The sequence below is a fragment of the Cydia amplana genome, chromosome 1, assembly GCF_948474715.1.
Source record: "Cydia amplana chromosome 1, ilCydAmpl1.1, whole genome shotgun sequence".
Classification (NCBI taxonomy): Eukaryota; Metazoa; Arthropoda; class Insecta; order Lepidoptera; family Tortricidae; genus Cydia; species Cydia amplana.
Genome location: NC_086069.1, coordinates 13270434 through 13284740, shown reverse-complemented (window position 1 = coordinate 13284740; position 14307 = coordinate 13270434). Strand labels below are relative to the sequence as shown.

Below are 14307 nucleotides of genomic sequence, written 5' to 3'. Positions count from 1 at the left end.
ACACTTCCAAAGTGGTAAAATGTGTGTCCCCCCCCCCCCCCTGTAACTTCTAAAATAAGAGAATGATAAAACTAAAAAAAATATATGATGTACATTACCATGATTAGATTAGATTAGATATATTTATTTCTTAAAGAAAAAGACACAGTATTTTACACAACAGGATAAAACAAAGGCTTTCATTAAAAGATCGTCAATTTAACATTAAAAACAGAAAGAAAAAAAAATATATATAAGAATATAAAATTTACAAATAAAACAATGTCATAATAAAAAGAAATGTTAATGTATACATAGCTAGGGCCAACCTAGGTATTGTCGAATGTCAAGAACAAAAAAAAACAAAAATATTACAAAAAAAAAACACTCAGTTGTAAATAACTTCATCAGATTATTTAAATAAAATAAAAATATATTAAATGTCAACGATCTTAATAGGTAACGAAAAAATAATAATAATAATATCAATGGAAATGTCAAAATTCATATAAAATTAAATTAAATGTTACAATAATAAAGTAGGTATAAAATCAATATAAAATTATTTCATAATAAATTATTTTTCGCTATATTCTTTAACTGAATATAGTGACATTTCTATTAAAAGTTCTTTCAGTTTATGTGCAAACTTGTCATTCGAGGATTCGTTTTTGAGGTTGGCGGGTAGTCGCTCATACAGCGACGGGCCGATCACTCGCGGAGACTTATCTAACAATGCGAGCCGCCGCGGCACTGGTAGTAATCTCCCCGTCTGGCGGGTAATTCTACCGGGCATATTTGCACGTTTAAACGAGTTTATATTTAGACGCGTGAACATAATTACCTCGTATATGTAAAGCGAGTAATACGTCAATAGATGGTACTTTTTGAACAACTCTCGACATGAGTACCTCGGATTCACACCTGCCAGGATACGTACGGCTCGTTTTTGAAGTTTAAATACACTGTCTGAATTTGTTGAGTTACCATACAAAATTATACCGTACGACATTATTGAGTAAAAATATGCATAATAAATCTGAAGTAATGCATCACTAGAAACAATTGGTTTCAGTTTGCGCAGTGCAAATAAAGCACTGCACAGCCTTTCACACAACTGGTCTACGTGTGCTTTCCAGTTCAGTTTGGCGTCAATTATGAATCCGAGGAACCTGGTTGAGTCACAGCGTGGCATCGGACTCTGTATCAGTGGGATATTTGCGTTGTTTCCGGTTGAAAACAAAATCACGTTGGATTTCGTGACATTGAGGATGAGACCGTTTGCCGAGAACCACTCATGTAGTTGGCTGCATATCAGTGACAGTTTTTGTTCAAGCAGTGGGTATGTGGACGCATTTACTATCACAGTGGTGTCATCAGCAAACAGCACCATCGTACCATCAGCAAGGGAAATAGGAAGATCATTGATGAACATCAAGAACAAGGTGTTTCCGAGCGACGAACCTTGAGGTATTCCTAGTTCTAGTTTACCCGCCATGGATTTGAGGTTTTTACCCTCAATTTTGACCTCAACTGTCTGTTTTCTGTTATCTAGGAATGATGTGAATAGCCTATGAACGTTATTCTTTATATGTAAACTTCCACCGAAAATTGGTTTGAACGAGATCTAGTAAGTAGTTTTTTTTTATACGTCATAAATCGCCTAAATATGGAACCCTTCATGGGCGAGTCCGACTCGCACTTGGCCGCTTTTAGTACGTAATACCTAAATGAAAGAAAAATTGCTACACGCCGGCGCCGGCGCGCCGCCGTCGGCAAATTTAGGGTCGGCGCGCATGTCTAAACTAAAAACCGGCCAAGTGCGAGTCGGACTCGCGCACGGAGGGTTCCGCACCATCAACAAAAAAATAGAACAAAACAAGCAAAAAAACGGTCACCCATCCAAGTACTGACGCCGCCCGACGTTGCTTAACTTTGGTCAAAAATCACGTTTGTTGTATGGGAGCCCCACTTAAATCTTTATTTTATTCTGTTTTTAGTATTTGTTGTTATAGCGGCAACAGAAACTGTCTAGCTATCACGGTTCGTGAGATACAGCCTGGTGACAGACGGACAGCGGAGTCTTAGTAATAGGGTCCCGTTTATACCCTTTGGGTACGGAACCCTAATAAAAACGGAAAATATTGTGGTTGACGTGTCACTTAAATACGACGCCGACGGTGAATGCCTCCTGAATCACCTATCCAATGTCCAAGAACTAAGTCGCATATCTAGTGAGTAGACTGCAACATAGGCAATTAATATGGGAACCGCACACAAACTGCACGCCAACTGCACAGTTTCCATACAAATTACAGCCGGGTTGCAGTACTTGCAGTCCGTCTGTACCGGCACTAAAGGCAAACAGGTACATAGCAGCGCCATCTGTCGGCCGAGCGTCAAACCACTTGCTCGACAGGCACTCTTAGCTAGGTTGAATAAAAGAAATACCGCTCCACAATCATGAACATTTTAGTTACCGAGGTTGCCGATAGATGACATACCGAAATAAATCAGGGTTCAGAAATCGATTAAACTCATACAACTGACCTGTCAAGGTGAAGTAGGCAAGGTTAGCCTAGGAAGATTTGATTTATATTTTCATTTATAGTTTGTCAAAGAACTGTCTCATTTCAAACATAGACAGAGATAATCATACTAGCTTTGGGCCTGATTCGGATTTTGTAATAGACATCTATTAGATATCTTTTAGACATCGCCAAGATACGATAACGATATGTTTAAGATCTAACCTGTCAAATTTGACATTTCCACACGATTTCCACAAGATATTACTTAGAGACCTAATTCACATCTAATAGATATCTAACACAGATCGATCGATCTTAAAAGTGACATTGGTTGCCCGAATTGCGCTGCAAAAGAGAACTAGTTGAAATCTAAACTATAACGTACCTATCTAGAATGGATCTAGTACGTGTCGTCTCTTGTGAATATCTTGAAGTTCGAATACGGCAATTTGTCTTACACTAGTACTAGCACTGAAAGGAAAAGGATGAGTATGGATTTTTATTTTTTTTGTTCTTATTTACTGCCAGTTTGGTTTGACCAACTATAATATGGATCTTTTTTATGGTAATGGTGTAGGCAAGTGTAACCATATAGCTCTACGTCACTAATTCAGTAAATAAACTTAGTGACATGGTGACATTGCTAATTTGGGCATCAAAATGTTTTAAAGAAACCTAGAACTCTATTTTACGCCTGAAAAGGTAGAGTCTGGTGAGACTACTAGAGTAGCAATTAATTTAAGCTTAATATGTAACCCATTCTCAACAAACATTAATAAATTTAATTTCATTAAGATTTAATCTCCAATAATCATAATTTTTTTAGATGTGGCCGTATGGCAGGGGACGAAGTATTACCTATGAAAACACATTTGCTTATATAATAGCATATAAAAGGATATAGGTAGGTATAGGTATACATAAATATTTTTACCTACATAGAAAACAGCCATGACCCATTAACGTTAGGTATAAGCAGTAAGCACACTAATAAATGCACTCACTGGGAATCAAACCCGGGACCTTAATTTGATTCACAACATACTATTAGGTTACAAGGGTGTTATAACTGGCGTAGGTAACAACTAACAATCTACTTTGACCAAACCTGAACAATACAGGATCAGAAATCCAAAAGCAGTGAGTAGGTATAGTACATCCAAAAATCACGGGATACATGACGACGATTTTCGAAATAAGTAAAATAAAATTCTACTTGTACATGTTTTTTTTCTACGCCCCTTTTTTGGGAAAGGGATAAGAGGTAAACGCGGTAAAGCTCTGACATTTGACCGCACGACCGTCAGGCGTCAGACCGAACTAACAGGCGTATTCTGATTTTAATAGCAGGTCATGAATTAGATCCATAACTAATCCAGATCTAATTCATAACCTATTAATAAAATCAGAATACGCCTGTACCTAAATCCGTAGGTCGTGGATACAAATCTTGGCTTATGTGCCAATATAATATGTTTGAAGTTCCGAATCATTCCATTCCCTAATACATAATCCTCTATAAGTAGGTACCTAACCTTATAGGTATACAGGTGTAACAAAATTAGCGGGGATCCGTTTAAGCCCCGGTTAATATTCGGTGTCGCATTCTGTTCTGATTAGGAAAATGACGATTTTTTTTAATGAGTACTTAAAGGTTAATGGTATATACCCTTTAGACCAGAAACAAGTCGGTTTGCTGCATCGAATAAGTACCTAAATGTATTAAGGGGCCCACTGACCAGTCTGCCGGACGGTATAAGCCTGTCAGTTGTTAGGAACTGTCAAATTTTGGTTCTAACTGACAGGCCGATACTGTTAATAAGTGGGCCCCTTCACCTTTTGCGTTAACTAGTTCTCTTTTGCAGCGCAATTCGAGCAACCAACTTACGTTAGATAGAGTTAGATATATATTAGATGTGAATTGGATCTCTAAGCCATATCTTGTGGAAATCGTTCAAGAGTATCTCCAGAATCGCGCAAATGTCAAATTTGACAGGTTAGATCTTAAACATGTCGTTATCGTATCTTGGCGATGTCTAAAAGATATCTAACAGATGTCTATTTCAAAATCCGAATCAGGCCCTCCGGGCCGGGTTTATTTTATTATTATGTCACCATAGCCATGAACAATACTTGTAAACCGCTTATGACGTCTGTTTAGGTAAATGGTCAATGCCATACTAATTGAATACAGAAACAAACTCTTATGAAATTTATTTTTATGAAAACAACGAACAAGTCGACATAAACTTGTTTTTATATCCCATATCCCAGATACTAAAATGTAATTTTTTTAATTTTAGTTATTTATTACTTATTAGGTACACAAAAATTACAACTTTTTTGTTAAGGACCAAGCTCCACAAAACTACATTTGTTTGACTGTGGAGTCGCACTATTCTATACTTAATTAAATTTATATGATAAGTATACCATAGAGTAACTTATACATACTGTACCTTATACTGTTTTTTGACAAGTTTTCACAGACAATCAAATATGACATTGGTATATACATCAAGGCGGTTTGTTTACAAAGGGCCTACCGGGAAACGCGAAATCGAAACTGAGCTATCTGCCTCTTTACTGTCCGAATATGCAAGAGTGATAGAGAGGTTAGATAACAAAATTTCGACTCTCTCGCTTGCGGTAGATAGACCCTTAGATTGTGACTTATTGTGGGAGTGGCGCCCCCTACGCAAACTTTCGCGTAATATTCCCTATTCGATAGGCCATTTTACTACCCAATCATCCTTGTTATAATATGTATATGTAGGTACCGATTTTGTACCTACCTACTAAAATTACATGTCAGTTGGACAATTTTACCTTTCTGGGATCTGGCTATCAGAGATGCCTAGATGTAGAAACTAGGTATAAATTACCAAATTTATAGTCATAGAAACTTGTTTGCTAGGGGTCAGTTATTTCTGCAGCTATAGTCAAACCACTGCATTTATTTACACCATTAAAGTTAGCTCCCATATTCTAAGTACCTAGGTAAATTTATTGTGATGTAATCCTTTGTATTCTTCGGGCTTTATTTTTCACAAGTATACGTGGGTCAGTTCAGTTGCCTCCAAAAATTGCATACCATTTAATCAAACATTTTGATGGTATATCTCATTGACTTAAAATTTGATGCAGACAATTAAATACTTGTTGTTACTCATTTCTGTTTTTTTTAGTGTTTCATTTTTAAAATGTTGAAATTTAGTTTGCACCTATCTTTTGAACAACTTATACATGAACAATACAGTCCCCGATAAAACCAAATATTATTTTTGTCAAAAAACACACTGACTTCACGATTTACCTACTTTGCTACTGCTACATTGGCACCTCTGCTCCAAATTACTTATTTAAGGACTTTAAAGCTAAATACTGAATATCTTTGTAGTTTTAAAGTTAACTTATTAAGCCCTAATTAATTTACTTTACTATGTCAATAAAAACCGGATGTGGGCTACGTGAGATCTGTGTAGGTACGTAAAGTGGAGTCAACATCCGGTTCAGTGGGAATTTCCAATCCAGATCAGGGATCTTTATTTAAGTAATATGCGCTCAACATACTACTAAGAGATTGCTTAATATATTTATGTAGCAAGGTACGTTAAACAGAAGATATAGGGCCCGATTCGGATTTTGTAATAGACATCTATTAGATATCTTTTAGACATAGCCAAGATACGATAACGATATGTTTAAGATCTAACCTGTCAAATTTGACATTTCCGCGATTCTGGAGATAGGTACTCTTGAACGATTTCCACAAGATATTACTTAGAGATCTAATTCACATCTAAGAGATATCTAACACGATCTATCGTAAAAGTGACATTGGTTGCCCGAATTGCGCTGCAAAAGAGAACTAGTTGAAATCTAAACTATACGTATCTAGAATGGATCTAGTACGTGTCGTCTCTTGTGAATATCTTGAAGTTCGAATACGGCAGATAGAATAGTTACTTTATAGATGTAAATTCGCAATATTGAAGTCGTATCGATTTGGCGAGGTTCATGGAAGTTTTACCGAAATAAACACGTAAGTAGGTACCTAAATTCTATGCAAATAGATGAACGACACAGTTTTCCATACAAACAATGGCTCATTATGTATAAGATTTGCGGTTACTGGGGTCAGCGCCGGCGCTCCTAATACAACCTATACTACCTACAGCTGCCACGTCTCATTAACGTTCTTATAACCAATTTAAAATTTGTAAAATACTTATTTCTAAATAAGTTTATTAGACGCTAGTGCACGCTGTGGTCCAAGTTATGGTATTCTAGTGACTTCAGTCTTTGATACCATTTGCGTGACTCGTGAAGATATAACCTTAAAAACTTTCTTTTTTATTTTAAATATTTTTTCAGTACTGAAGGGACAAGAAGCGCTGGCTGGACGTCGTGATAACGGACATGGAAGAGAACAATCTCACACCTGAGGATGCCTAAGACCGGGCAAAGTGGAGAAGACTGAGCAGGAAAGCGGACCCTGACGCTAGGCCGGGAAAACGCTATTAGGTTGAAGAAGACTGAAGGGGCCCGCTGATTACCAGTCCGCCGGACGAATTCAGCCTGTCAGTTGTTCGGAGCAATCACCTTTTGCGTTTAACTGACAGACTGATATCGTCCGGCGAACTGGTAATCAGGGGGCCCCTTTAGATTAAGTATGGTTTAATATCAGAAGCTTCAGTTCAACGTCGTTGCGCGAGCGGCGCGGCGGTGCGGACGCTGACCCGCTCGCTAATGAGTCCGGCACACGCGCTCGCGCTCGATCGAGCAGCGCCGCTCAGTGCTGCGCAACCCCGCGGCGAGTGCCGCTGCTGACGGCTGAGTATCGCGATATCAGGTGTTATCAGTGTGATAAGATAGTGCGTCACCTCGCGCCGCACCGCGCAGGACGCAGTCCGCGACGCGCCCGCGCCTAACCGGCCGCTATCTCGCCATGCGGAGCAAGGACCGCCTCGCCGAGCTGCTGCAGGTCAGTAGCGTAATCATCAGTATCTCACTATGTTTACTTGCTCACAAACACCTGTGTAACACTTTGCTAAACGTGACATCATAATAAAGCCGAGCAAATATTGAGATAGACTTTACGGAGCCGTTGTTGACATGGAAAGTGCCTGTAATAGCCGTTCTTTTGTGAATCTCGGTGTCTTAATCCGTGGGCGCGGGCAATGTAACAGGTTAACAAGAGCTTCCGCTCCGAAGCCGCCCGTTGTCGTCGTCAGCCGTCTTCGTCATACATGTTTCTGAATAGGTATAAGTATGATATTTATTTTCCTTCAGTGGTTATTATGCAGTTCTGGTTAGTCAAGATTCTACCGATTTAATCACGCGTAAGTACTGCTACGCTATGAGAAATATGTATACAGCTATTAAGCCAAGCAAATACAATGCAGTTTAAATTTTACAACTTCTTATGATTGACAAAATATACGTTATATATAATCGTTGCATTGTATGTTCCAGCGAGCAGAGGCGTCGGGTGGCGTTTACAAGGACACGGTATTACCAGTGGAGGAAGATGAGGGCTCGGCGGCGAGAAGCCTGCCGCCAGATATGGAAGCAATGCTGCAAGAGGTACCTATGTTTTATCACAAATAGGTTTATGTTAGTTATGTACGTATTACAGCCAACTATATCACATCATTGTTACCACTGAGTCGGTGGGTAGTTATTATAAATAGAAAAATGAATGTAGCAATTAAAATTACATACAAAACGAGCAAATTTTTAAAATTTTTGTTGCGACAGAACTAATTAAAGCTAAACTTATTATTACTGCATAGGTACATAGTTTCTCAATACAACTTCAGGCAGGCAAACATTAATTCGAGGGTGTGTTGTCATCGAATGTACCTAAATGAAATAAAGTAATAGGCATGTAAATAAAATTTATCTCTATTCAGCACTGTCATTAACACGGTTATAAAAACGTGCGGCTTTGTGTTGGTGCGGAGTCAACAATTTTATTTGACGTAATAAATATTTACCCTAATCATAATAATATTTTTGTTAATAAATAGGCTAGGTTAATTACCACTAATGATTATCTAATCTAATTACAGTAATTACCTTATGGAGAAGGATGGGAATTGTCAATATTTAATCATTTTAATATCAGACTGTCTGTAGAAAACTGTTTAATAATAAGTCAGATTTTTTTGTACTAAGTACTGTTTTGTTACAATGTATTCAAACAATTCAATCAAATTTTCCTAACCTACCTATATCTTTATGGGTTTTACGTTAACCTCAAATTGAGATTTTGACTTATCTCGCTTAACATTTCCGAATAATACTTTGTACTACCGGATGTTTCATCAAAATTCCGCTCAAATATGTAATTTGAATTGAAATTGGTGGCTAGGACGAATCGCGCCACGCGCACCAATTGCTGTTCATCGCGCCGTTCATTAGCGAGTTAATTAATTGTTTACACGACGCGTTCATTAACAACAACACACTGTATCTACACGACCTCATGTGAGTGACATTAAATATAGTGCACAATGCTTACGCGAAAAGGGACTACAGCTGCATTTAGTAAGTAAGTTACGTACCTACTCAAACGTATGAAAGACATATAAGATATGTAGACATACGTTTGAAAGAGTAAGGTACGTAAGATCACTGCCGATATTAGTAATATTATAACAATACCTACGCGTCTGCGTTGACATCACCATTATCTGCTGCACTTGACCCCCGATGCACATTATCTTACACCTTGCATTTATGGATGTGAACTAATCGATACTGCATACTGTTAAACTGTTTGATACATAGGTACTCTTGAATCACCTTACATTAAATATATTGCTGTTTTATGCGTACGATGTGGTAAATCGTGATAATATTAATTCACTATATTATATCAATAGGTACCTACCATACATATGATTAAAAAAAATACAAACCATCCATATATCTAAACAAAGCTAACTTGTAAATTTTCATGGTACCTAAATGGTTTTCTACATTTGTACCCCTGGGCCTAGTTCACGCAGGGGCATTCCCGCACTGAACTGCGATGGCCAATATTTGCACGGGACCGCCCACGCGAGAATCACCATCACCATTAAATGCTTCTTGCTTTTTAATTGTCTGATTGTTGAAGGAGCAATCGGAAATCATTGTGGAAATCTTGCAATAAATATCACATACTTAATTCTCTCTCATCTTTATAAATATTAATTAAATCTGTATGTATGTATTCTAGTAATGCTATTAGAATCACATAAATTGATTTTCATAATGTCGTTTCAGTGCGGAAGTCGTTATGTATGTCATTGAATGAAATGTGTTATTGAATGAAATGACACATTTTTCCATCTAACTACACGGAACAGAAGATTTCGTTTTAAAACTGAAATAAAACACTGTTAAGAAAGGCATCCACTTGTCGCAAAATTACAACAATAAAGTTTTACGGATCATATGCATTTTTAATGCTTTTTTGTTTGAGTGACATAAAAAGTGGTTACAATTCAAAATAGATGAGCCCAAATTTTGGAATATCAGCTTAATCGTCATCCATCGTCGTCGTTATCCATTAATTTCCTAATACGTCTACGTCAAATTTTCAATTTACATTTTACGCCTTATTGCAAAAGAGTCGACGACGGCGACTTTGACGTCGACTGTACCGTGCAAATAAAATAAAAACTTCTTTCACTTTCCAGGCGGAGTCGGCTGTGCGATGGGCGGGCGAGCTGGCGGCGCTGACGGCGCGGCTGCGTGCGCTGCATGCCCATCCTACCTTCCACACCAGCCCCGGTATGCCCCAAATATAGTCAAAAACTATGTACTCGGAATATGGCGCTTGCATTAGTGCCTAAATGTCGAGAATTCATAATTGTCGTTATACGATGGTGTAGTTGGCATGCAATCTAGTTGAATCGTGTCGTCACGTTTCAGAGATGCAGGAGCAAGCTGACAGCGTGGTGACACAGGCGCACGCACTGGGGCTGAAGGCCAGCGGAGCGCTGCGGCAGCTGGAGCAGCGCGCAACCACCGCTGCTGCAGGCGTGGGTGGAGCGGCGGCGCGCGCGGCGCGGCTGCAGGCGGCCTGCTGCCGCCGGCGCTACGCAGCAGCGCTAGAGCACCATCATAGTGCGTTATCGGAATTGCGTGCTGCGCGGCGGCGATTGCTTGCGGATCAACTGGCTCTTAGTGAGTAGTACACCTTCCGAAAATCAAAATAACTGGCCGCGACTTGGCTCAGAAATCGTTAGTACCTATTAGGCACTAATAATTCTTCAATCATGATGACATGTTCAACCACACGAAATTAAAGCAAAAATGTGAAATCTGCAATTTTATGCAACAAATTGATAAAGACAAAAACGGTTTAAAACGTAACGTAAAATTTTATTTATTTTTCATAATTCTTTCCGGCGGTCAACTTTCTGGCGCAGCCGTGCGGCCTGTAACGATTGCCTACGTTAATATTAACATATACAATATAGGTACTGATTTTATTGTATGTTTCAGCTAATTCAGAGATTACAGAGGAGGAGTGCGAGAGACTGTTGGACGACAACCGTCTCCAAGTTTTCGTCGATAATGTGAGTCCAAACACAATTAAGGTTTTCCAATGTGTCCTTATAATAGTTATATACTTACATAATAATATGTAGTTTTGTTAAGACTGAGTCGACCGTCCAGCTCTCTAACTCTAACAGATCATACGTTTGCAGGGGTACCTATATTGTCAACACTCACGTAGGTAAGTAACTGATTAATGACAAAAGTTTAAGCAATGCTTGGCAGGGCAGGCAGTGTTGGCTGAACGTTAATTGCAATTGACCATCACCCAGTACAAATTGAACCTTAATCCGTAACGGAGGATTACAGTTTACGGTTCAATTTATAATGGTCAAAAATAGTCAATTGCATTAACGTTTCGGCCAACACTGAGGGCAGGCCATATCGAGCAAGTTTACAACATTGCAATTTGTTGGTTTCTTCAGATCGAAGCGGAAACGCGCGAGGCGAGGCGAGGCCTGCGCGAGGCAGAGGCACGTCGCGCGGAGCTGGCAAAAGTGGAAGCAGCCCTCGTGGATGTCCGAGACTTGTTCGGACAGCTGCATCATCTCGTGGCCGCGCAGCAGGATCAGTTAGACAGCGTCGAGTACTTCGCGCTGCAAGCCACGGAGCACGTCGGGGTTGGTGGACACGAACTGCTGCAGGGGAACGTGTTCCGCAAGAAGACTAAGCAGGTGAGCACGTAACATGTACCTACTATGTTTGGTGGTCATAAATATTATGTTGTCGAATATAGGCTGATATCTAAATGAGATTTTCTCAAAAATGGACGGCAAAGTCGACGTTGCCGGTTAAAAAATAGGTCGCGAAGTGCGTAGTTTATGGTCATTCAAAAAATTAAAAAGTTAAAAACATTGCAGTCTCGATTTCGGGACTGCAATGTCGCATACAAATTCCATTATTTAACGAGTTCATAATTTTTTAAAACTTTAAATGGCCATATCAAATGAAGGCATAGGTCCCTTAAACAGCCAAACAGATGATCAGCACTTATTATTATAAAGCCTATAACAGACTAATGACTACTATGAATGAAGACTAGGCTTAATGTTGGTACCGCGACTATTTAGGTGTCTCAAATAGGTTGGCGTATTTTCAGCAGAAAAATACACTTCTTTTTTTTTTAAAGGCGGCAAGCAAATTTTTTTAATGGTTGTATTTTTTTCTGTGAAAATTATAACGTTGCTTCTGTAAAATATTTCTATTTCTTGCACCATTTTTGAGAAAAGCACTATATATGACTCGGCCGGAAGGCTACTTGCTGGCTTCGGATTCAATTAAACGGACTCCCAAGGTCGTCCGTTTAAAACGAATCCTCAGCCTGCAAGTGGCATTACATGTACGTTTAAATTGGCCTGTTAGTCAATGTTTGGCTCCATTTTTTCTTATTTCAATAAAACACATAGATACTTGTACATGTTCAGTCAACAATTTTGATTCCTAGGCCACTGTAGAACCATGTCATAATTAATCAATTTGTTGATCTTCTACGACAGTGCTTATTGAGTGATGTATGTCATACCTATGCCAAATAGTTAAGGCGACAAGGTTCTACAGTGGCCTACGAATCAAATTGGTGGACTGTACATTATATAGGCCGGGTATGGCAACTCGTGGATGAAATTCGATTTTGTCGGACGATGCGAAGCTGAGTCGACAAAGATGACGAATCCTCGAATTGCTATTCCTGCCGAGGCATATATATGTATTGTGCTTTTCTCCAAACGTTTCAGCATATCTATCTTATTTATCTATCTATCTAATACCTTTAAACGAGCAATTCTTGTTTATTTATATATTTATTTATTTAATATCTGGGAGGCCGAGCTTGGCTCGGAAAACATAATATATAAAAACTCAAAAATGCGCGTTTCCCCAGAGATAAGACCTAGCTAGATCGATTTTTCGCCCCCAAAAACCCCTATATAGTAAATTTCATCGAAATCGTTAGAGCCGTTTCCGAGATCCCCGAAATATATATACTTACATATAAATAAATAAATAAACAAGAATTGCTCGTTTAAAGGTATTAGATAGATATATATATATATTTCGGGGATCTCGGAAACGGCTCTAACGATTTCGATGAAATTTACCATATGGGGGTTTTCGGGGGCGAGAAATCGATCTAGCTGGGTCTTATCTCTGGGAAAAAGCGCATTTTCGAGTTTTTATATGTTTTCCGAGCGAAGCTCGGTCACCCAGATATTACTTATATTAAATCTGAAATAAAAGTAATTCGTCTTTTGTTTCAGAAAAAAATCGGTTTGATTATATGCATCTCAGTGGGTGTATTCATAGTCCTTCTGGTGCTCATCTACACGTAGGCTCGCCCTATGGCGGCTATAGCGGAGAGAGCTATAGACATGCGTAGCTCTGTCTCGCTCACACACCGTGCTGTTGTCCGGCTGCATGGTATAATGAGCGTATGCGATGCGCCGCACCGCGCCGGTTGGCGCATTAAACTAGTCACTCCAGTTTCAACGACGCGACACTTTAGTCAATTTCGACAATATTAAAAATATTTACTAATTTAATTTATTTACTAAGTCATATAAAATAAATAATAAAAATAAACTATTGTATTAACTTCAAAGACCTTTGTTGAGAGCTTCTTTTTGGATTTTCAGATTGGCGAATAGACACTCGTAGTTAGGTACCTTACCTTATGAAAAGCTATATGTACCTATTATAGCAATGTATTGTATGTATTACATTGACATACTTATATCTAAAGACGGGCCTTACGGGCACTAAGAATAGTAAGAATAGATTGGATTGGATGTCACTCACGAATTCGAGACAATCGTGCAGTCTAACGCCACAACGCGATTGGTTGATGAGTTTTCCAGGGCCGAATCAACCTACAAGGTTTTCCATAAAATCAAAATACATTCAAAATAAACCAACTTAATAAATTATTTGAAGTTGAACCTATGTAATATTTCCAGAGGCGGCTGGTAGCTATGTATTATGGGTGTTCACTCACAATAAAAAACAAAAAACCGGCCAAGTGCGAGTCGGACTCGCGCACGGAGGGTTCCGCACCATCAACAAAAAATAGAGCAAAACAAGCAAAAAAACGGTCACCCATCCAAGTACTGACCCCGTCCGACGTTGCTTAACTTCGGTCAAAATTCACGTTTGTTGTATGGGAGCCCCACTTAAATCTTAATTTTATTCTGTTTTTAGTATTTGTTGTTATAGCGGCAACAGAAATACATCATCTGTGAAAATT

At 38.8% G+C, this 14307-nt stretch overlaps 1 protein-coding gene across 1 annotated transcript; it reads left to right on the top strand.

The window, feature by feature from the left end:
* Positions 1–7233: 7233 nt before the first annotated feature.
* On the top strand, positions 7234–13496 carry LOC134653317 (syntaxin-like). The gene is made up of 7 exons (XM_063508646.1): positions 7234–7497; positions 7989–8099; positions 10205–10298; positions 10440–10694; positions 11016–11089; positions 11495–11743; positions 13325–13496. The coding sequence occupies exons 1-7, from the start codon at positions 7462–7464 to the stop codon at positions 13394–13396; spliced, it is 891 nt and encodes a 296-aa protein (XP_063364716.1). The 5' UTR covers positions 7234–7461; the 3' UTR covers positions 13397–13496.
* The last annotated feature ends 811 nt before the right edge of the window (positions 13497–14307 follow it).